The sequence below is a fragment of the Belonocnema kinseyi genome, chromosome 4 (genome assembly GCF_010883055.1).
Source record: "Belonocnema kinseyi isolate 2016_QV_RU_SX_M_011 chromosome 4, B_treatae_v1, whole genome shotgun sequence".
In the NCBI taxonomy this organism is placed as follows: domain Eukaryota; kingdom Metazoa; phylum Arthropoda; class Insecta; order Hymenoptera; family Cynipidae; genus Belonocnema; species Belonocnema kinseyi.
Window position 1 is genome coordinate 12088433 of NC_046660.1, and position 25148 is coordinate 12113580.

The following is a 25148-nucleotide window of genomic DNA, read 5'->3' on the forward strand; positions in this document are numbered from 1 at the left end:
TGTGAAGTCTGTTATCAATAGTTTTATTTTTATTTTGCTTTTTTTTGTTGTTGTAAGTATGGAGGTCGTCGCAGCTGGAGAAACAGGTTGCAAATTAAAATGTATATCGAGTAAAATTTGTCTTAATTTCGAAGATTAGAATTTGAAAGTTGTTGGCTTAGCTTTTTGAGGAATGCAGAGTGAGTTCGAGATTATTGTTAGCTTTACAGAAGCCGTATTCTTTGAAGATAAAGGAAAGTGAAGTCAGGAAGGCTGGCTTGGCTGGCCTTTGTAGGTTTGGGCTGTTGCTCTTCTTGGACTAGGCAGTGTCTGCGCAAATATAGATGGTCCTCTGTGAGCCTTAGTTGCATTTTGTCCAGTGCAAATAATAATAACTAGTAGTATGTAGTGGTAGTAGTAGTAGGAAAGAAATCCAGGTATAGATGGAAAGAAAGAAGGAAGGAAGACAGGCAGGCAGGCAGGCAGGCAGTGAGCAGGTCAGGTGACCCTTGGCTGTGTTTCTTGACAAGGGATCCCTTGGGGCCACTATTCAAGGCCCACCTGCCTCCAGGTAAGAGGCCTTCAAGGCCTTGCAGATAATAGATAACTGGAAAGTTCTTTGTGATAGGCCATAAGCGGCGGACCCACTGAATTTACTGTGTCAACCCGCTGTTAACAGATGTTCAGATAAGCCTGATTTCAAAGGATTTTAAAAACCTTCTTTGTTCCGCGAAGAGAATCTCAATTCCCTTCCTCCATAATAAAAGTTCACGGTGGTGCCCACCTTTGTAGCGTTTCCGAGGTTCTAGGATTGGTTTTTGTCTGATAACAGGTAGAGGAGGAGATTCGGGGAAAGGCCGTTTACTAAATTCTATATCTCTGCTCCTTCCCGGATTCAGTATCCACTACTCTACTCTACTCTACTCTACTCTACTCTACTCTACTCTACTCTGCTCTAAACTAAATAGATAGTCTAAATTCCCAGCTAATATTGCTTTCGGAAAGTATCAGCCTCAGCTCAAAGTAGATTATGAGAGGTACTCGCAATTGCCGATAAAGCTGATCCCGTTTTAAGCCGGGGCCTGAAATACTTGAAATTTCGGACACAATAGATGCATTTTTAACCAAAAAATAATTCCACTTTTATCAAAATAGTTGATTTTTCAAAGATGAATTTTAAAGCCAAAATGGAAAAGATAAATTTTTAACTAAATGCATAAATATATACGAATCTTCGATACAAAAAAAAACATGTTTTTTCTTTCAAATAAAATATGAATTCTCAACGAAAAATATAATAGTTGATATTTCTACCAAGAAAAATTTTAATTTTAAATCAGACACAGTTAATGTCAACAAAAAAAAAAACGAACTGCGAAAAAATGTGAAAAAAAAGGTTAATTTTCAATAAAAAAGTTGAACTCTAAACCCGAAAATACGGATTTTTAACCTGATGGTTAATTTTAAACCAAATACTTGAATTTGGTACCAAATTGTTGAGTTCTCGAGACAAAAAAAGGAATTTTCTAGAAAACATTGGTGTTTTCAACAAAAAAATTCGGTTTCAACCAAATACTTGAATTTTCTATTAAAATAGTCGAATTTTCTACTACAATTGTTGACTTTTCTACTAATTTCCAGAAAAAAAGTTTTATTTTCAACCAAAATGTATAACTTCATTAAATTGTTGAAGAGATGAATCAGTAAGAAAAAATAATTTTCTAACCAAGTAATTCAACTTTCAAATAAAAATTTTAATTTTCAACAAAAAAGATTAATTTTCTACAAAAAAAATCAAGAATTTTCAACCAAAGAGATTAATTTTTTACAAAAAATAAAGAATTTGCAACAAATTATTAAAATTTTTAACCAAAAAGATGAATTTTGAATCCCGCAGTTTCATTTTCTACCAAAAAAAGATCAATTTTAAACTCAAAATGGAATAGATATATTTTTAACTAAATACGTAGAAATAGAGAAATCGTAAACAAAATTTTTTTATAAATATTAATTTAACTTTTAATAAGTCAGTTGAATTTTTAACAAAAAAATATGAGTTCTCAACCCAAAATGTAATAGTTGATATTTTAACCACAACAAATCTTTCATTTTAATTCAGGTACAGTTAAATTCAACAAAAAGACGAATTACGAAAAAAATTTTTAAAAAACAAATATTAATTTTCAATGAAAGAGTTGAATTTTCAACCTTAAAATATGAATTAAAAGAAAGAGTTAATTTTTAACTAAGCATTTATGTTTACAATAAAAATAGGTAATTTTAAACCAAATAGTAGACTTTTTTACTAAAATATTTAAATTTGATGAATTATTCAAATAATATTCAATAAAATAATAATATAATTATAATAATAAAAATAATAATATTCAAATTGATGAATTGTCGAGCCGAAGAAATGAATTTTCAACAAAAAAAGTTAATTCTCAACCAAATAGTTGAATTTTCGACGAAAATAGTGGACTTTTTTGTCAATATAGAGGAATTTTCTGCAAAAAAGAAACGAATTTTCAACAAAATTTGATTTTAAGTAAAAGAGTATAATTTCGATAAATTGTTGAATGTTTAAGCAAAAAAATTATTTTTTTTACGAAAAAAAAGAACCAATTTTCAATAAAATAGTTGAATTTTCTACTAAAACAGTGGACTTTGTGCAAATAGTTGAATTTTCAATCGAAACGATTAGTTTTATACACAAAAAAAGCGACGAATTTTCAATAAAATAGTTCAATTATGAGCCGAAAAGATGAATATTTCACTCAAAAAAATTCACTTTAACTATGAAAGTTCATTTTTAATCAAATAGTTGAATTTTCTACTACAATAGTGAACTTTCGTGCCAATTTTGAGGAATTTCCTACAAACAAGGAGTTCAACTTCCATTCAAACAGTTGGAATTTTCAAACAAAAAGATTAGTTTTCGACAAAAAAAGCAACGAATTTTCAATAAATAGTTCAATTTTGAGTCAACAAGGTAAATTTTCAACAAAATTTTTAATTTTCAACAAAATTGTTAAATTTTCTACTACATTGTTAATTTGCCGAGCCGGAAAGACGAATTTCCTAAAGAAAAGTTAAATTTTGTACCAATATAGAGGAATTTTCCAGAAATAAAAAAAAACAGAAAAGTGATTTTCAACAAAAAAAAAGTTAATTTTCAACCAAAAAGTGATTAAATTGTCTATTTTGCAACCAGAGATGAATATGTAAGAAAAAATGAATTTTTAGCAGAGCGGTTTAACAAAATAGTTGAATTTTTAAAAAAAAGATTATTTTTCTACAAAAAACTAAGAAATGTTCAACAAATTAGTTCAATTTTCAACCAAATAGTTGAATCATCAATTAAAACAGATAAATATTCAACCAAAAATGAAATAATTAAACTTTCCACCTAAGCGAGGAATTTAAAATTAAAAACTGATTGAATTAAAGCAAGAAAGAAGTATCGACAAATTAGTTGAATCTTCAAATTAAAAAAGATACATCTTAAGTCAAAAATAGAACATTTAAATTTTCAGTAAAAAGACATTAATTTTAAACCGAACAGAGGAATGTTGAACTAAAAAAGATTTTAAGGTCTAATTAAAAACAATAGAAATGAAACAAAACAGAAAAATAGTCAAGAAATTAGTTGAATTTTAAAATTAGAAAGGTAATTTTCTACCTAAAATGGAATAGTTAAGTTTTTAGTAAAAAAAAATCTATTTCCTTACAGAAGGATGAATTTTGAACTAAAAAAGATTAATTTCCAAATAATCATTTTAAAGGATTTTTAACTAAAAAGATTAATTTCCAAATAATCATTTTAAAGGATTTTTAACTGAAAAGATTAAATTGATTCTCAAAGAGATGGAGTTTCCACAAAAAGTTGAATATTTAAATCAGAATTGTTAATGTCCAGAATTCCTGAAAATAAAACCAAGAATCCATCGACCAAATTTGGACAACCACCATAAAATGTTCCTATTGAAGTTTGGAAACAGCAAATAAAGAAAAACATCTTTTTTTCCTAAAAAAGAAAAGTCAAGAGTTTTCAATAAATATTTTTCAGTAAAAACAAAAATATAAAAAATGTCAACCAATTGTTGAATTTTGTAAAAAATTATATATAAACTTTTAAATATGTAGATCATTTTCAACCATAATGATAAATCTACACCTTAAAAATTAATTTTTAATCAAATATTTCAATTTTCGGTTGATTATAGATAATTTTCTATGAAACAGTTGAATTTCCCGAAAATATGAATTTTTAAGAAAATATTTAACTATGCACCAATTAGTTAAATTTCCTACTAAAGTAATTAAACGTTGAAACAATTAATAAAAATGTTCAACTAAATATTAAAATTTTTATTAAAAAATATGAATTTTCAAGCAAGAGTCATAGTAGACATTTGAGAAAAATATAATTAATTATCTTTCCACCAAAAATAGTTGGATTTTCAATTCGCGTTCAAGTGAAAAAACAAAAAAAAGGGGAAGGGGAAGACTGTGAAGTCTGCGATAAACAAATAGGAATTTTGTCAATCATTAACCAAACAAAATTACAAAAATTTTCGTGACGCCAATTTTCTTGCTTTTTATCGAATTTAAATTAATTAAAAGTCAATTTGATAATATAAAATGTTAAGAATTAATGGATTTTATCATTAAATCTTACTTTTAACATATCTTTTGACAATATATTCATATTATAACCAAGTTTTAGGATTATTGGGACCGTGACAATTACTGAGACATTGACCTTATTGTTTTGTCGATAAAAATGAATTGAAACAATATATTTTTTATTTGCAGAGTGCCTCCATGGATAGTAATCCATCCAGTCCGGCTAGTATTGGCCGAAAGGAAACAAAGGGTAGACGAAAACAAAGTTATCCCAGCAAAGCTCCCACCAGTCCTGGACTTATTAATTATCGCCTCGAGTCTAATGAAGAGCAAGCTCAAGATTTTACATCTTGGTCGCAAAAGGCCAAGGAAAAGGTCAAAGCAATTCATTTTTTTTCTCTATTATTTCTTTTCTAAGCACTTTTGTGCTTAGAAACAACATTTTTGTGACAATATTGGTTAAAATTTCATCTCTTTGTTTTAAAATTTAACTATTTTGTTAAAAATTTGTTTTGTTTTGTTGAAAATTAATTTTTTTTGCTAAAAATCAGAGTGGCCTCTAAACCGGGAAACCTGGAAAACCGGGAAATGACCGGGAATTTGATAAGGCCGGGAAAAACCGAGAAATGACGGTGAATTTTTTTTTTTTTTTGACCGGCAATTTTACAAATTTGTTTGAAAAAAATCCAGCAAACTTTGATTTCAACTGTTTTTTAAGTGATTAGTTAAATTGTTGTCTTTTTCAATTATATTATTCAGTTTAGAATGCGTAATTCGAAAATCTTTCACTTCAAACATTTTCCATTTTAGATTCTTCATTTTTAAGTTTACGTTTTAATTTAAAGAATTTTAAAATCCAGTTTTTAAGACTTTTACAATGAAAAATTAAAAGAATTTTAAATCAAAATTTTTGTTTTATTAACTCTGAATATAACTTAATTAATGATTTTGAAAATTGAATGGTACTTAAAAATGTTTGAAGTGAAAATTATAATTGATTTTACAAGACGATTCGGAATCAGATTGCCCGATTGTAATTTTATAAACTGTTTTAAATTTTGAGGTAATTTCAAAATAAAATATTCAGAATCAAAGGCTTTTATTAAATTTCAAATATTATTTCAGTCTAAAATATTCAATTTTTAAACCGTTCATTTAAAAAAATTTTAATTAAGAAAAAGAAACAATTATTTAACAGTTAGAAATATCTGGCTGTTCATTTGAACGTTGAAATTTTAATTGTCCTATTAAAAATTTTTAATTTTTAAGTCAAATTGTTGCATATAAAATGATTTCAAAATCATCAAACATGAATGTGGAAGATTTTAAGGGAAGTTTTTTATTCGGCAGTAACGAAAAATGTGTAGGAAAAATTAGAATTTTTTTCAAAGATGCTTAGAATTTCTGAAAAAAAATTTTTAATAATTTAAAATTTGGAAAAATTCAAAATAACATGTAAATGTTTCAAGATTTTTAAATAAAATTTTGAAGCATTTTAAGGCTTTTTAAACTATTTAAAATAAAATTAATTTAGTGTCGTTTTTAATTTAAGAAATTTTCAGTTTACAAAAAAATTAATTATTCAACTTTTAATTTTTATACCTTAAAATTGCTTAAAATGATGTAATTTTTAAATTTTCCAAATGCTTGGATTTATATTTTTTGAACTAAATCTTTGAACTTTTATGATATATAAAAATTAAACAATTTTAATTTAACAGTTTAACTGAATATAATTTAAAATTGTTCAGTTGAAAAATTGTTAGTAGTTTCCATTTTATACGTTTAAATTATCATACATTTGAATGTAAAATTTTGACTTGAAAAACTTTTAAACTTCAATTTTAAAATTCAAGAATTCCATTTTTAGTGGTTTAATTTTTATCTCAGTTTTTATTACTTTAAATTGAATTTTTTGGCTTCAGAATTCGATTTCTTTAATTTCATTCACCGTGAAAAATGTTTGTGATTTGGGAAAAATCGGAAAATGCCCAGGAATTTTTTTCTTTGATTAAAACGGTCGCTCTGAGAAATGTAACTTCTCCATATGTGGATCAAAATTAATCTTTTTTAGTTTAAAATTTGACTTTTTGATAGAAAACTAATTTTAAATTTTCTCTTTTTTGTCTAAAAGTGCAACTGTTTGGTTGAAAATGAACTATTTAATTGAAGATTAACTTTTTGGTTGAAAATCCAACAATTTGCATAAAATGATTTTTCTGTCTTTATTAAAAAATCTTTATTTTGTTAAATTTTTTTATTTTAGTTAGTCAAGTAATTCATTTTTTCCAATATTTCTTTTCCACATATTCTATCCATAATAGGTTGGTCCAAAAATCGCCAAATTTAAAAAGTGCAATATGCTTGTTAAATTTCTTGTTCCTTTTTGAAAAAAAAAGGAAATTCCTGATGAAAATTATGTAAATCATGCTTACAAACAAATTTTTATGACAATATTGGCCTGCTTAAAAAAAATGTAAATGGCGTTTTTGTTGGTTAAATGTTCATATCTTTGTTTTAAAATTGAACTATTTTGTTGAAAACTCCTTTTTTTGTGCTCAAAATTAATTTTGTATACTCAAAATTTTTATTTTCCATTTTTGCTTCAAATTTGATATTTTTTAGTTGAAAATTCAACTTTTTGATAAAAAATTAATCTTATTGGTTTTGAAATTTCCTCTTTTTTTTTGTTAAAAGTGCAACTGTTTGGTCGGAAATAAACTTTTTGATTGAGAATTAACTATTTGGTCGAAAAGTCAACGATTTTGATCAACTTTTTCTTCTTTCATTATTAAAAAATCTTTATTTAATAAAAATTCGTTCTTTTGGTTGGAAAATTGATCATTTTATGTAAAAATTAATTCTAGTAGCATTTTTTCGGGGTTTCAGTTACTCTCCTTTGGTAGAAATTAGATTTTTTTCTTATAATATCAACTATTACATTTTTGGTTGTTAATTCATCGTTCTAGTTTAAAAATTCAACTATTTGGTTGAAAATTCGTCAATTTTAGTAGAAAATTATTCTTCTTTATTAAAAATTCGTCTTTGGTTTTGAAATTCATCTCGTGTGATAGAAAATTCATTTCTTTTTTGTTTAATTATCATTTATTACATTTTTTGTTTAGAATTAATTTTTGCAGGTTGCAAATTTTTAAAATGGTTTAAAAATTTATGTTCTTTTGTTGTTGCAGAAAATTCACCATTTTAGTTGGAAATTCCTCAATTTTGATGAAAATTAGACTATTTTGTTGAAAATTAATTTTTGAACTGAGAATTCGTCTTTTTGTTTTCAAAATTCGTCTCAATTGGCAGAAATTTCATTTTTTGGGTTAAAATATCATTTACTGCATTTTCTGTTGTGAATTAATTATTTTTCGGTTGAAAATTCAACTATTTGTTCAAAAATTCATGATTTTTTTTTAATTCATCATTTTAGTTAAAAAATTCATAAGTTTTGATGAACATTTGACTATTTCGTTGAAAATTCGTTTTTTTAGTTGAAAATTCGTTTTTTTTTAGTTGAAAATTAAATTTTCATTTGAAGATTTGTCTTTTTTGTTTCAAAGTTTTTCTCTGTTCCTAGAAATTAAATTTTTTTAGAATGAAAATTCAACTATTTGCATGAGAAATCATGTATTTGGTTAAAAATTCATCTTTTTGTTTTAAAATTCATCTCTTTGGGTAGAATTTATTTTGGCAAAAAATTTACTATTACATTTTATGTTAAGAATTAAAGTTTCTAGTTTTAAATATCAACTAATTAGTTATGAATTGAACTATTTTGTTAAATATTTAATTATTTGGATGAAAATTCGTTTGTTTTTTGTTGGTGTTGAAATATCAGCTATTACTTTTTTTGTCCAGAATTCATTTTTTTTGTCGATTAAAAATTCAAATGTCTTATAGAAATTTCGTCTTTTCGTTCTGAAAGTTTAACTATTTTATTGAAAATGCAACTTTTTTTTTTATTGAAGTTTAATTTTTTTCAGTAAAGATTCGAGCATTTTGTTAAAAATTCATATTTGTATGTTGAAAATTCAAGTATTTGTTTAAAATTTATCTCTTTTGGACAGAGAATTGGTCTTTCAGGCCTGAATATTTATTTTTTGTTCAAATATTTGCATATTTGGGCAGAAAATTCGTCCTTTTGGATTGAAAATTCAACTGTTTTGTTGAAGATTCATCTATTTAGACAGAAAATTCTAACGATTTGGTTGAAAATTTATCTTTGCAGGTTGAAAATTCATCAATTTGATTACAAATTTCATTTCTTTGTTGAAAGTTTAATCAAGAAAATAATAATATAATAATAAATAAGAAGATAAAACAATAATAAAGTAATATTAAATTAAATGTTGTGTTTTTTAGTTAAAAATTGAGCTATTTGGTTAGAGAGTTATCTTTTTTGGTAGAAAATTCAACTGTTTTACTGAATGTTCGTCCCTTTATATTGAAAATTCAATGATTTTGTAAAAGTTTTCCTTTTTGATTGACAAATTAACTGTTGTGTTGAAAATTCGCCTGTTTGGACAGAAAAATCGTCCTTCTGAATTAAAAATTAATGTTTTTTTTATCTTTTTTAATTAAAAACTCAACTGTTTTGTTAAAATATCAAATATTTTATTAAAAATTGATCGTTTTTGGTGGAAAATTCATCCGCTTTGTTGAAGATTCATCTATTTGACAGAAACTTTTGAGTATTTGGTTGAAAATTCATCAATTTGATTAAAAATTCCATTGTTTTGTTGAAATTTTATTCAATAAAATAAAAATAAAGAAATAATAATATAAAAATAGATAAAGTAATAAAAAATAAAATAATATTAAAATAAAAGAAATCTTTTTAATTTAAAATTCAACTATTTTGTTGAAAGTTTGATTACTTAAGTGAAAATTGAACTATTTTGTTAGAAACTTATCTTTTTTGGTAGAAAATTCAACTGTTTTATTGAAAATTCAACTATTTTGTGAAAGTTTTCCTCTTTGATTGGCAAATTAACTGTTTTGTTGAAGATACGCCTGATTGGACAGAAAAGTCGTCCTTCTGGGTTAAAAATTAATCATTTTTCATTAAAAACTCAACTATTTTGTGAAAAATTGATATTTTTTGGTGGAAAACTCATTCGCTTTGTTGAAGATCCATCTGTTTGACAAAAAATTTAAGCATTTGTTTGAAAATTTATTTGCTTAAGTTGCAAATTCATCAACTTGTCTAAAAATTTCACTGTTTTGTTAAAACTTAAATTATTTTGTTAAAAAATGTAACTATTTTGTTTAAAAGTTTGTGTAAAAGCTATTTGGACTGAAAAGTCGTCCTTTTGGGTTGAAAATTCAACTGTTTTGTTAAAAAGTCATCTTTTTCGGTCGAAAAAGTGTTTTGTTTTTTATTCGCGTGTATGGGCAGAAAATTCGTCCTTTCTGTATTGAAAATTGATCATTTTTGCTTAAAAAAATATAATTTTTGTATGGAAAATTCATGAATTTGATTAAAAATTCCATTGTTTTGTTGAAAGTTTAATAAAAAAAAATAAAAAGAACAATATAAATAAAATAACATAATAATGAATAAAATGATAAATTGAAATTAAGAATGAAATAAAAGTCGTATTTTTCAATGAAAAATTCAACTATTCTGTTGAAAGTTTTATTATTTATTTAAAAATGGAACAATTTTCTTAAAAATGTATTGTTTCATATATAAATTAATTTTTTTTATTAGTCTGCTTGCACAGAAAAATCGTCCTTCAGGTTTAAAAATTAATCAGTTTTCATTGAAATCTCAACTATTTTGTTAAAATATCAACTAGTTTGTTAAAAATTGATCTTTTTTGGTGGAAAACTCATCCGCTTTGTTGAAGATTCATCTATTTGGACAGAAACTTTGAATTATTTGATTGAAAATTTATCTTGTCAGGTTGAAAATTCATCAATTTGGTTACAAATTTCACCGTTTTATTGAAAGTTTAATAATGTTGTTAAAAAATTCGACTATTTTGTTTAAAATACATATTTTTTTTATCGAAAATTCAATTTTTTTTGTTGAAAATTTGTCCTTACGGGTTGAAAATTCATGTATTTGGTTAAACAGTCATCTCTTTTGTTCAAAAATGCAACTATTTTGCTAAATATCGTCTATTTATTTCAAAACTTTTTTTTTGTTCAAATCAATAAATTTGAAAACTCTTAAGTTTTAATCTTAAATTGTGTTGTTTTTTTTTTTAAAGATATTATGTTAAAAATATGACGAGATTGAAAAATTGGCGAGTGAAAATTGAGGCAATTTTAAAAAGAAAGTTTTGCGGTTAAGCGAAAAAATGAACAAGAATTTCGACAAGCACATTGCACTTTTGAAACTTGACGATTTTCGAACTACCCTAATCTATAATTCTGTATGATAAAGAATATATTTTTTTTCACTTGATCTCGAATTGAATGTTGTGAAGAGTATCGAAATTGATAAATTGATTTTTTAGATGGAGGATCAGAAGCAGCAAATTGATCAGCAGAGTGGTAACATTACAAAGAAAGTAGACATGTCTTGCACAAATTGTGGCACAATGACAACAACTATTTGGAGGCGAAATACAAAGGGGGAGATGGTTTGTAACGCGTGTGGCCTTTACTACAAATTACATGGTATTAACCGTCCTGTAACGATGCGAAGGGACACAATTCATACTCGCAGACGTCGACCTAAGGGTGAGAAACCCACAAGGCATCGAAGTAAGTCTTGAATCATTAATTAACTATAATAATCTACAACTTTTCATTCAAATTTATGTTTTTTTGTTTATTTTTTTTTTATTTTTATTATTTTTTTTATTTTTTTTAGTTTTATTTTTTTCGTGGCTGAAAATTCAACTGTTTGTTGAAAACTTGTTTGGCTTTTTTTTTTTCATTGTAAATCAATTTTAAACTGAAACTTTAAATATTCCATTTCTGTATTGTGAATTTTTTTTTCATAAAAGATAAAACTGTTTTGTTGAAATATCTTCCTTTCTACTTGAAAATTTAACCATATTTTACAAGGAAATTGATTATTCACCTGAAAGTTGTATAATATTGTTGAAAATTATTTTTTTTTTATTTGTCTGAAACTAACGTTTTTAAATAAAAATTGAACAACTTTTTTGTTTTAGTTGAAAATTCATGAATTTCGTTAAAAATTCTTCTTTTTAGTAAATCAAAACAAAAAAAAAACTAGTTTTCGACTTGAAAATTCATCTTTTTGGTTGAAAACTCCTTTCGTTTCGTTACTAATTTGTTAAAAATTTCTTCGATTGGTTGTAGATTTACCTATTTTAAAAAAAATTTTGTTTTGAAAAAAATTAATTTTCATGTTTAAATATTCCTTTTTTGAGATGAAAATTGCCTTTTTGTTATTGTTTGTTGAAAATAAATTTGAAACTGAAACCTTAAATATTCCATTTTTTATTGAAATATCTTCCTTTCTGGTTAAAAATTTAACGATATTTTGCAAGGAAATTGATTATTTACTTGAAACTTTAATAATATTGTTAAAAATTAGTTTTTTTTTTTGTTTGACTGAAAATAATGTTTTCAACTTAGAATTGAACTATTTCGTTTTTAGTTGAAAATTTATCATTTCTAGTGGAAACTTCAACTACTTGGTTGAAAATTAAACTTTAATGTACAATTATATAAGTTTAGTTTTCAATCAAGTTTTTGAAGTTACAAATATAAATGATAAATTTTGTTTGTTGAAAATTCATGAATTTGGTTGAAAAAAAAAAAAAAAAACAATTTTCTTGGTTGACAGTTCATCTTTTTGGTTGAAAACTCATTTTGTTGTTTTGTTGTTTTCAACTTAAAATTCAACTATTCCATTTTTTGTTGTAAAATCTTCTTTCTCGAAGATAAAATTGATCATTTCTAGTTACAGTTACAATTGAAAATGATAAATTTTTTTGGTTACAAATTCATGAATTTTCCTAAAAATTCTTCTTTTTAGTAAAAACCTAAATTAATTTTACTGTTTGATAATTCATCTTTTTTTTTTTTTTTTTTTTTTTTTTTTTTTTTTTTTTTTTTTTTTTTTTGAAAACTAATTTCTTTAAGGTCAAAAATTGTATTATTTTGTTAAAAATTTCTTCAATTGGTTGTAGATTCATCTATTTTATTGAATTTTTGGTCTGCAAAAAATTAATTTTCTTGCTTAAACATTCCTATTTTGAGATAAACACTTTTTTTTGTTTGAAAATAAATTTAAAACTGACAATTTAATATTCCATTTTTTATTGTAAAATCGTTTTTGTAAAAGATAAAACTGTTTTATTGAAATATCTTCCTTTCTGGTTAAAAATTTAACCATACTTTGATGGGAAATTGATTTTTTACCTGAAAGTGTAATAAAATTGTTGAAAATTCGTTGTTTTTTGTTTGTTTGTTCGGCTGAAACTAATTATTTCAACATAAAATTGAACAGTTTCATTTTTAGTTGAAAATTTATCATTTCTAGTTGAAGTTGCAACTGAAATGATACAATTTTTTTGGTTGAAAATTCAGGAATTTCGTTGAAAATTTTTCTTTTTAGTAAAAGATATAGTAAAGGAAGAAGAATACCTATTTTGTTGAATTTTTGTTTTGCAAAAAATTAATTTTCTTGCATAAACATTCCATTTTTTTGGATTAAAATGGTCTTTTTCTTATTGTTGGAAATAAATTTTAAACTGAAACTTTAAATATTCAATTTTTTATTCTGAAATTTTTTTTCTAAAAGATAAAACTTTTTCGTTGAAATATCTTCCTTTCTGGTTGAAAATTTAACCATATTTTGACAAGAAATTGATTCTTTACCTGAAAGTTGAATAATATTTTTGAAAATTAATTTGTTTTTTTTTTCTTTCTTTGGCTAAAACTTTTCGGTTGAAAACTCCTTTCTTTTCGGTTAAAATTGTACTTTTTTGTTAAAATTTCTTCTATTGGTTGAAGATTTAGCTATTTTGTTGTATTTTTGTTTTGCACAAAAATTAATTTTTAGTAATTAATTAATTAATTTTAGTAAAAACCTAAATTAATATATTGAAAACTAATTTCTTTAAGGTTAAAAATTGTATTATTTTGTTAAAAATTTCTTCAATTGGTTGTATATTTAACTATTTTGTTGAATTTTTGTTTTGCAAAAAACTAATTTTCTTGCTTAAAAATGTCTCTTTTTGGATAAAATGTTTTTTTTTATTGAAAATAAAATTTTTAACTGAAATTTTAAATATGCAATTTTTTATTATAAAATCTTTTTTGCTTAAAAATTTAACTGTTTTTTTTAAGATCATTCTTTTCGGGTTGAAAATTTAACAATGTTTGGGTAGAAAATGAATTTTGTAGAATTTGGCTGAAAAGAATTTCGGTTAAAAAGTGTATTATTTTTTTTTAATTAATTTTTGGTTGTAGATTTAACTATTTTGTTGAATTTTTGTTTTGCAAAAAACTAATTTTTTTAAAAATTCATCTTTTTTCAAGAAAATTGTGCCTTTTTGTTGTTGAAAATTACATTTTTTAAGTTAAACTTTACAGATTCAATTTTTTAGTGTAAAATCTTTATTGGTTAAAAATTCAACTGTTTTGTTGAAAAATTAGTCTTATAATAATTTTATGATTTTAATTTTGCAGTTAAAATTAAATTGGTTGGATTGGTCAATTTACTTTGAATTTAAAATGATTCAAATTCAAAAGTTTGCAATTTTTATTTATTTAATTTTGAACGCTTTTAATTAGAAATAATAGAATTTCAATTTCACTGAATTTTAAACGCTATAACTTAATTTAATTTCAAGATTCTTCAATTGGAAATAAAATTGTTCAATTTTGAACGTTTTAAATTAGAAATGGTACGATTTCAACTTGTTTTTAATGAAATTATCCAATTTTCAAAGTCTGAATTTTTTCAATTTGAGAGAAAAAACCGGGAAATGATAGTGAATTTATTTTTTGACCGGGAAGTTAACAAAATGTTTAGAATAAAAATTTTGTCCAACTTTGATTTCAATCGTTTTTAAATAATTTCCTAAATTGTGATTTTTATAAATTGTCATTTTTATAAACTAATATATCATTTATTTTAGAATGTTTAATTCGAAAATTTTTTACTTTACGAATTTTCCATTTTAGATTTTTAAACTTTTAAGCATATATTTTAATTTAAAGAATTTTAAAATGCAGTTTTAAAGGTTAAAAAAAGAAATGAAAAATTAGAAGTTTTTAAAAACGAAGATTTTTAAAAATAAAAAAACAGGTTGGCCGTCGGACCGGGAAACCGGGAATTTTACGAATTTTCAGAAGAAAAATCTGCCCAAGTTGGATTTTAACAGTTTCTAAAATGATTAAAGTGCAGTCTTGAGGATTTAAATAATTAATAATTAAAAGCATTAGAAGATGAAATTTTTTGATAAAAAACGGTTTTATTTTATCAGCTGTAATATAACAAGAAATAAATTATTTTTTAAATGCATCTGTACTAAGTATATAAATCTGAACAATAATTAATTTGACCGAACAATTCTAGATCAATTCAAAAGTCTTGATAAGAATTGAAATTAATATATCATTTATTCCGATAATTTTATTTTTAAATAAAAATTCTCATGTTTTATCAATAATATATTTTTAATTCAGAGTTTCAGGTATTCCTTTATATTATTTTTTTATATTAAATTTAATAAATAAATTTATTATTATATTCTATTAATTTTTTAGTCATGAAAAAGTGTAAACTTGCGTTTTACTATTTTCAACTTAGAAAATAAATCCATAATAATATAGTCATAATTAAAGGTTTTTATTAAATTAAAAATATTGTGAGTCTACTTTTCTGAATTTTTATACCATTTAGGTTTAAATTTCTTAATGTAGAAAAAGAACGAGCATTTAATATTTAGCAATATTTCATTGTTCATGTGAGGCGAGTAAATTGAATCCAAATATTTCAAAGAAAATAATTTAAAACTGAATTGTTTTACATAGAAAGCTTTGAATATTTAGATTTTCGAAGAACTTTTAAACTTTTAGCGTTACAATTTTAATTGTTCCATTTAAAAAGTGTTTAATTTATAAGTGAAATTGTTATATTTTGACGCATAAACGACAATTGAACACTTATTATTTGTAGAAAAAATTTGAGTAATTTTAAGAGATATTTAGAAGTTTTGAAAAGATTCAAAATTCATTAAAAAATTGAAATGATTTCAAGTAATTTAAATGAAGTTTTTTAAAATCTTTTTCAGAACTTCTCAATATATTTCAAAATTAATCGAATTTTTCCTACAGTTTTTGGAAATATTGCAAATTAAAAAAAAATCCTTGAAATCTTCCATAATTTTTCAAAGTGAAAAATCATTTCCAATTTTTCTCAGAATCTTAAGAAAATTTTTATTCTCTTGTATTATTTCACAATTTAAAAAAAAAAGTCAAAATGTTTTGTTTGAAATCTGAAAAAATCTAAATTTTATTTTAATTTTGGTTGTAAGTATTTAAAATTATTTCAAGTTCGAAATCTAATTCGAATCTTTTTAAAACTTCTAAATATCTCTTAAAATCACTCTATTTTTTTACAAATAATAAGTGTTCTATTGTTATTTATAAATTCAAATAATTTTTTTTTAATTTGCAGGATTTTCTAAAAGTTATAGAAAAAATTGAAAAATGATTTTGGATTTGCAAAAATTTAAAACCCCTTCTAGATTTTTCAAGAATTTGAAATAAAATTTTAAAGCTTTTGAAGGGTGCCTAGACTATTTAAAATAAAAATAATTTAACTTCTAATTTAAGAACTATTAAGTTAAAAAATTATTTTTCAATTTTTAATGTGTAGCTTAAAATTACTTAAAATAATATAATTTTGAAAATCTTTAAAGTTCATTGATTGATTCTTTAATTTAGACTATTGAAAATGTAAACGTGGATTTATATTTTTGGAACTTAATCTGAATCGTTGAACTCTATCATTTATAAAAAGTTCTAAATTTTGCAGTTCATTTGCATATCATTGAATATTGTTTAATTGAAAAATGTGAAAAGTCTCTTTGAAAATGTGTCAATTTCAAATACTATTGATTTCAAATGATCGAATTTTAAATATGCTTTTATTAAGAAATGATACAAGTTTTATACCTTTTCATTCTATTCAAAATATTTTCATTTTCCAACACGTAATTATTATTGATTAATTATTGTTTCAAAACTGTTAAAAAAAAACATAATATTTAAAAATTGGTTTAATAATCAATGTTTAAATTGTCTATATTTTTAATGTTAGGAAATAAAACCCGAGAGATGTGAATAATGCACGCTTTGAGCGCAAGAATTTACTGTATCTCGGTATTTTTCTTCATTAGTCACAGACATTTTCTTATTCTACTTATTATACATATTATTGAGTCAGCAGCTTTCTAAAGCGGGAGAAATCACGAATATTCACACGCAGTTTAAAACGTTTTCAATTTAAAGGTGGAAAAATATTTACCCTTATTGAAACTTAGAATTTGATTTGCTAGATATTATTAGTTTTTTTTTTTTTTAATTGATTATCTATTGGCAATGGGATAAATGGTTTGTTTGTTCTTTTCTGATAGAAAAAGGAGATGCCCTTCCACCACAGACTGATCATATGGACGCTGAAAGTGCTGACATGTTGGCGGCCCTTCGACGTCAAATTCAACCTCACCTTATGATGGCGGCGTTAACGCCTTCAAGGATACCCGGTGCCCATGGTCCTCCGTCGGCTGCGCAACTCAACTATGGCCTTCCAATATCCAACTTTCTTCCAATGCCCGCAAGTGCCCTTTTATTATTAATTATTCTCAGATACTACTAGTTTTATTAGAAATTTTTTTTTTTTTCAAATTCGGGCTCAAAATTCACTTGCAATCTGGTCTAATCCACTTGTAATCGGGGGCAATGCGAGTTAATAATTTACATAGGTACTCTTTATAAATTTCAACAGTTTAAAAATTTGTTTAAAAATTAATTCTCTTGACTGCAAATTCAAATATTCCATTTTTGGTTAAAAATTCAACTTTTTTTGTTGTTGAAATTTTCATTTTTTCGGTCGAAATTTTATCTTCTGCGTTGAAAATTCAAGGTAAATAGTTTTTTTAATGGTTAAAAACTAGACATGTTGTGTTTTTGAAAATTGGTCTTTTTGGGTTGAAAAATTTAACTATTTGGGTAAAAAATTTAACTGGATTGTTTAAAAATCGTTTTTTTTTGTGGCCGAAAATATATTTTTTTTTTATAACGGAATATTAAGTTATTACATTTTTGTAATAAATTTATCCTCCTTTCTGGATTCTGGATTGTGGATGTATTTTTTTCAAAATTAGTTTTTTTTGTAGAAAATTAATCTTCTTGCTTGAAAATTCATCTTTTTTTGTTGAAAATTCAACTTTTTTTTTGTTGAAAATTTCCTTCTTTTTCTGTCGAAATTTATATTCTTCTGCGTGCACAATTCAAGTTAAATAGTTTTTTTTATGGTTAAAAATTCGAAATGTTGTTTTGTTGAAGATTCGTTTTTTTGGGTTGAAAAATGTAACTATTTGGGTAGAAAATTTAACTAGATTGTTTAAAAATAGTTTTTTTTGGCCAAAAAATTAATTTTTTTTTAACAGAATATTTATCAATTATATTTTTTGTAATAAATTTATTATTTCTGGATTCCGGATGTATTTTTTTAAAAATTGGATGTTGTTTTTTGTAGAAAATTAATCTTCTTGCTTGAAAATTCATCTTTTTTTGTTGAAAATTCAACTTTTTTTTTGTGGAAAATTTCCTTCTTTTTCTGTTGAAATTTATATTCTTCTGCGTGCACAATTCAAGTTAAATAGTTTTTTTTGTGGTTAATAATTCGAAATGTTGTTTTATTGAAAATTTGTCTTTTTGGGTTGAAAAATGTAACTATTTGGGTAGAAAATTTAACTAGATTGTTTAAGAATAGTTTTTTTTTGGCCGAAAAATTAATTTTTTTTTTAACAGAATATTTATCAATTATATTTTTTGTAATAAATTTATTATTTCTGGATTCCGGATGTATTTTTTTAAAAATTGGATGTTGTTTTTTGTAGAAAATTAATCTTCTTGCTTGAAAATTCAACTTTTTTTTTGTTGAAAATTTCCTTCTTTTTCGTTCGAAATTTTATCTTCTACGTGCAAAATTCAAGTTAAATAGTTTTTTTTATGGTTAAAAATTCCAAATGTTGTTTTGTTGAAGATTCGTTTTTTGGGTTGAAAAATGTAACTATTTGGGTAGAAAATTGAACTAGATTGTTTAAGAATAGTTTTTTTTTGCCGAAAAATTAATTTTTTTAAACAGAATATTTATCAATTATATTTTTTGTAATAAATTTATTTTTTCTGGATTCTGGATGTATTTTGTTAAAAATTAGTTGTTTTTTTTTGTAGAAAATTAATCTTCTTGCTTGAAAATTCATCTTTTTTTGTTGAAAATTCAACTTTTTTTTGTTGAAAATTTCCTTCTTTTTCTGTCGAAATTTATATTCTTCTGCGTGCACAATTCAAGTTAAATAGTTTTTTTTTATGGTTAATAATTCGAAATGTTGTTTTATTGAAAATTTGTCTTTTTGGGTTGAAAAATGTAACTATTTGGGTAGAAAATTTAACTAGATTGTTTAAAAATAGTTTTTTTTGGCCGAAAAATTAATTTTTTTTAACAGAATATTTATCAATTATATTTTTTGTAATAAATTTATTTTTTCTGGATTCTGGATGTATTTTGTTAAAAATTAGTTGTTGTTTTTTGTAGAAAATTAATCTTCTTGCTTGAAAATTCATCTTTTTTTGTTGAAAATTTCCTTCTTTTTCGTTCGAAATTTTATCTTCTACGTGCAAAATTCAAGTTAAATAGTTTTTTTTTATGGTTAAAAATTAGAAATGTTGTTTTGTTGAAGATTCGTTTTTTTGGGTTGCAAAATGTAACTATTTGGGTAGAAAATTGAACTAGATTGTTTAAGAATAGTTTTTTTTTGCCGAAAAATTAATTTTTTTAAACAGAATATTTATCAATTATATTTTTTGTAATAAATTTATTTTTTCTGTATTCTGGATGTATTTCGTTAAAAATTACTTGTTTTTTATAGAAAATTAATCTTCTTGCTTGGAAATTCATCTTTTTTGTTGAAAATTCAACTTTTTTTTGTTGAAAATTTTATTCTTTTTCGTTCGAAATTTTATCTTCTGCGTACAAAATTCAATTTAAATAGTTTTTTTATGTTTAAAAATTCGAAACGTTGTTTTGTTGAAAATTCGTCTTTTTGGGTTGAAAAATTTAACTATTTGGGTAGAAAATTTAACTAGATTATTTAAAAATAGTTTTTCTTTTTGGCCGAAAAATTAATTTTTTTAAACAGAATATTTATCAATTACATTTTTTGCAATAAATTTATCATTTCTGAATTCTGGATATATTTTGTTAAAAATTAGTTGTTTTTTTTTGTAGAAAATTAATTTTCTTGCTTGAAAATTCATCTTTTTGGTTAAAAATTGAACTATTTTTTTAGTTGAATTATAATTTTTTGTGCTGAAAATTCAATTATTCGATTTATTACTGTAAATTTATATTTATTAAACGGAGATTGAATTATTTGGTTGAAAGTTGTTTGTTGAATATTAATTTTTTAACTGAAAATATATCTATTCCATTTTTGATTGTAAATTTATATTTTTTAGTTCAAATATCCGCTTTCTGGTTGAAAATTTTTTGTGTTTTGTTAAAAATTCACATATTCTTGTAGAAAATTAAATTTATTTGTTAAAAAATTATGCTTTTGATTGAAAATTGAACAATTTTAATAAAAAGTATATTTTTTGATTAAAAAGGCAACTGTTTTGTTAATAATTTGTCCTTTTGATTAAGGATTTAACTATGTTGTTGAAAATTCGTCCGCGTTTGTTGACTTTCAACTGTTTTTAATTAAAAAATAATTAATTGAATTGTTATGTTTTCAATTATGCTATTATTTAGCTTACAATGCGCAATTCAAAATTTTTTTAATTTAAAAATTTTATTTCTAAGCTTGCATTTTTAATTTAAATAATTTTAAAATGCTTTCTTAAAGACTTGAACAAATAATAAATAAAAGCCTTTGGTGCTGAAAATTTTGGATAAAAAACATTTTTATATAATCAATAAATACATTTTTTTTAATTCAACTGTAATTTAAGTAATAAAAAGTATACAAAAACTATTTGACAAGAAGATTTTAAACCAGTTTAAAATTTTTAAATACTTTTTAAATATTCTCTTGAAATAATTTTTCAAAATGTAAAATTATTTTAAATTTTCCTATGAATCTTCAAAAAATGTTTTTATTCTTTTGAAGCCTTTCACAATTCTTGAAAAGAATCTGATTTTTTTGTTTAAAAATTGCGAAAATCTACATTTTGTTTTATATTAGGCTATCATTTCAAGTTTTACATTAAGTTTGAATCTTTTCAAAACTTCTACATATCTCTTAAAATTACTCAGATTTCGCCTACAAATAATAAATGTTCAATTGTTATTTATACATTCAAATTGTAAAGAAATTGTCTAAAATTTTCAGGATTTTCTGAAAATTGTAGAAAAAATTCAATTCATTTGGACAGATATTTAGAAATTCTGAAAAAATTGGGAAAATAATTTTAAATTTAAAAGAAATTTAAAACAACTTCCAGATTTCTCAGGACTTTGAAATAAAATTTTGAAGCTTTCCAAGTATGTTTAAACTATTTAAAAAGAAAATAATTGAATTTATAATTTAAGAAGTGTTCAGTTAAAAATTTCTCAATTTTTCAATATATGATGTTTCTAGCTTAAAATTCCTTAAAATGATATAATTTTGGAAATTTTGAAGTTCATTGATTGATTTTTTTAATTTAGAGCACTGAAAATCAGTTTTTCAATTTTTTTATTGCAAATTTATATTTATTTATTAGTCGGAAATTAAATTATCTGATTCGTTCTAGTTGAAAATTAATCGTTTTAATTATTAATTTAACTATTTTGATTTGAAATTTTTTTTTTTCGGTAAAAAGTTAATTTTTTAAAATAAAAAAATGTAACTTCTGTTTTTGGTTGAGAATTTATCTTTTTTTTTGAATTAAAAATTAATTCTCTTGGCTACAACTTTGACTATTCCATTTTTGGTTAATAATGGATCTTTTTTTTTAATCCAATTTTTTTGTTGTTGAAAATTTCCTTGTTTTCGTTCGAAAATTTATCTTCTGCGTTGAAAATTCATGTTAAATAGTTTTTTTATTGTTAGAAATTAGACATGTTGTTTTGTTGAAAACTCGTCTTTTTAGGTTGAAAAATTAAACTATTTGGGTCGAAAATTCAACTAGATTGTTTAAAAATCTTTTTTTTTGTGGCCGAAAATTCATTTTTTTTTTATCGCAATATAAAGCTATTACATTTTTTGTAATAAATTTATCCTCCTTTCTGGATCCTGGATTGTGGATGCATTTTGATAAAAATTCGTTTTTTTTTTGTAAAAAAATTAATCTTTTTGCTTTAAAATTCATCTTTTCGATTATTAATTAACCTATTTTGATTTGAAATTTATTTATTTTTTGGTAAAAAGTTAATTTTTAAAAATAAAAAAATGTAATTTCGGTTTTTGGTTGATAATTTATCTTTTTTTTTTAAATTAAAAATTAATTTTGTTGTTGTTGAAAATTTCCTTGTTTTCGCTCGAAAATTTATCTTCTGCGTTGAAAATTCATGTTAAATAGTTTTTTTATTGTTAAAAACTAGACATTTTATAATAAATTTATCGTTTCTGGATTTTGGATGTATTTTGTTAAAAATGTTATTTTTTGTAGAAAATTAATCTTTCTTTAAAATTGAACTATTTTGGTAAAAAATTCGTTTTTTGTAGCTGAAAATCATAATTTTTTGTACTGAAAATTCATATATTCGATTTTTCTATTGAAAATTTATATTTATTTATTTATTAGATGGAAACGAAATTATGTGCTTGAAAGTTCATGGATTTTGATAAGAAATGTTCGTGTTTTTTTTTTTTAGAAAATTAATCTTGGTTGAAAATTCAACTACCTAGTTGAAAGTTGAACTACTTTATTAAAGATTCATTTTTTAGCTGAAGATGCATAATTCTAATTGAAAACGTATCGCTTTGGTTATTAATTTAAATATTTTGTTTTCAAATTGATTTTTTTTTGGGTAAAAATTTGATTTTTAAAAATAAAAAATGTAATTTCTATTTTTTGTTGAAAATTTCTCTTTTTTTTTTAGTTAAAAATTAATTCTCTTGGCTGCATATTTGACTATTCCATTTTTGGTTAACAATTTACCTTTATTTATTAAAAGTTCAACTATTTGGTTGAAAATTGGTATTTTTTGGTCGAAAGTTAATCTTCTTCGTTGAAAATTCCTTATTTTTGTTTGGTTGAGAATGTCCTATTTTAAATTCATGCATTTTGTTAAAAATTCTTTTTTATATAATTGTTTACTGAAAATTTAAGTATTCGAGTTTTTATTGTAAATTATTGTGAACATTGAAAATGATAACGTGGATTTATATTTTTTTATATTGAAAAATGTTAGTACCTTTAATTTTATACGGGTAAATTATTGAGCATTTGAATACAACATTTTTTAAACTAAAAACTTTTAAATTTCAATTTTAAAAGTTCAAAATTTAACAGTTACATTTTGAGTACTTTGATTTGCAGCTCAGTTTTTATTACCTCAAGTGGAACATTTTTTAGCTTTAGTCTTCCAATTTTTAAATTGCATTGACTGTAAAAAAAGTTGCGAACCGGAAAATGACCGGGAATTTATTTCGTCGATTAAATCGTCCACCCTCGAGACTCTTGTAGCAACCCTGATTTTTGTACCATTTCTTGCAATACATTTAAATTGAGTTCGTCACTGAAAATGGATCAATTCTATTTTCAGAATATGAAATCAGAGGGACGAGACCATCATCACCATCATCATCAGGCTTCATCAGATGACGGTGACGACACAATGGATGGTGTCGGCGACAATTTCTCGGATGTTCCACTAAATTTAGTCGCAACTTCTTTATCGGAAGGAGCTCATTGAGGAAGAGGAGTATAATAAATCTCTCAACTGCCGAAATTCGTCGATAAGTCAATCAAACCTGGACAGACACATTTTGTTTGTCCAGCCGCGTACGAGGAATAAAAACGTGAGTTTATTTTTCTTGATGCGAATCTCGTTGTTGAACAATCTTCCATTTGGTTGAAGAAAAGAGTGCGAGATGGCGAAAAAAAAAAACAAACAAAACTAAAACCAGGAAAAAAAAAGAAACCAGATCTGAATATGCAACCTGGCCCGTGGTGCATAGCCTTTGAAAGAACAAACAAACAAACAAAAAATGATATTAAAACGCAGTATTAAGACGTTATTCAAAATGTACATATATATACATACACTCATATATGCGGAAAGCAAAGAGTATTTTTATACGAAATTTTCTATTGCCTGGACCTGAAATGTCGGGCAGTATTGTACATATACATGCGTCACAACCCAATGCGCTTACGACAGAAAATTGCGCTGTTTGGACAACAACAAAAAAGTTGTACATTTTTCGTTTTTTTCATGTATCGCTTTTGTTCCACGGGCCAAACAGAGTTGTCCATGACATAAATTTGTAATACTCTCTCCGTTTCTAATTCTTAAGCACAATACGTGAATTACCCCAGTTGGTCTATTACCTAGTGATGAAAAATTTTGTAATTCTCCAATTGGCTTGAAAAGAGTAGGTTTTCCGACCGAAAAATAATACCCCGCGACGATTTTTTTTTCTCAATATTTTCTTCATCAAGTATCAAGTTTTTTTTTTTTGTATTTATATACGATACTTGAAAGAGAGATGGAGACTAGGGTTGTGTCTTTATTGTAAAATTACGGAGAATTTACTTACAGAATTGTATTATAGTTGATGTAGATAATCTTTTGATACGCTGTGAATTCGTCGTGTGGCGTTTCAGGCTATAGATATACTCTATAAAAGTTCTCTCAACTCGTACGTACTTAAACAAAAGAAACGAAATATTAAACAAACAAACAAACAAACAAAAAAAAACGAAAAACGCGAATGAAAAAGTAGAGCGCCACGCGAGCCAACTCTACGGAAAAGAGGTGTTTGCGTACTTGATAAAATACTCACGCAGAAAAATCAGGATATACCTAGGTAACATACGATTTTATATACCGAACGTTAAAAGTAATAAATTTTATTGCTCTTTTGCCGCCGTTCCAAAAGCTATTTGCACATTTTTCTGGTTAAGTATCAGGAGGTTTTAGAAATTGTTCCAAGATTCTTGAATAACGTTTACAGGGTGGCCGCTGGACCGGGAAATGAGAGTGAATTTAAATGTTGTCCGCGAATTTTGTAACATTTTTTTTTTTTGAATTTTCTTAACATGAAATGGCTTGAAATTATATAATTTTTAAAGATTTACAAATTTAGAGACTTGAAAATAATAGGCTGATTTTTATTTTATTATTATTTTTTTTTGTTCGAGAAATTTGT

The 25148-nt window shown here is 24.1% G+C and overlaps 1 protein-coding gene across 3 annotated transcripts in view; it reads left to right on the forward strand.

Moving 5' to 3' along the window:
- The window catches only part of LOC117171978 (GATA-type transcription factor sreA-like), a 57553-nt gene extending 32855 nt beyond the window's left edge, over positions 1–24698 (forward strand). For 2 of the 3 annotated variants that reach the window (XM_033359678.1, XM_033359677.1), the window contains exons 5-8: positions 4798–4983; positions 11082–11331; positions 17196–17395; positions 23540–23689. In XM_033359678.1, the coding sequence (XP_033215569.1) occupies positions 4798–4983; positions 11082–11331; positions 17196–17395; positions 23540–23689 (786 nt within the window). Of the gene's footprint in view, positions 1–4797; positions 4984–11081; positions 11332–17195; positions 17396–23539 lie in introns of all 3 variants that reach the window. The other variant, XM_033359675.1, reaches the window with a different exon arrangement.
- Positions 24699–25148: the final 450 nt, after the last annotated feature.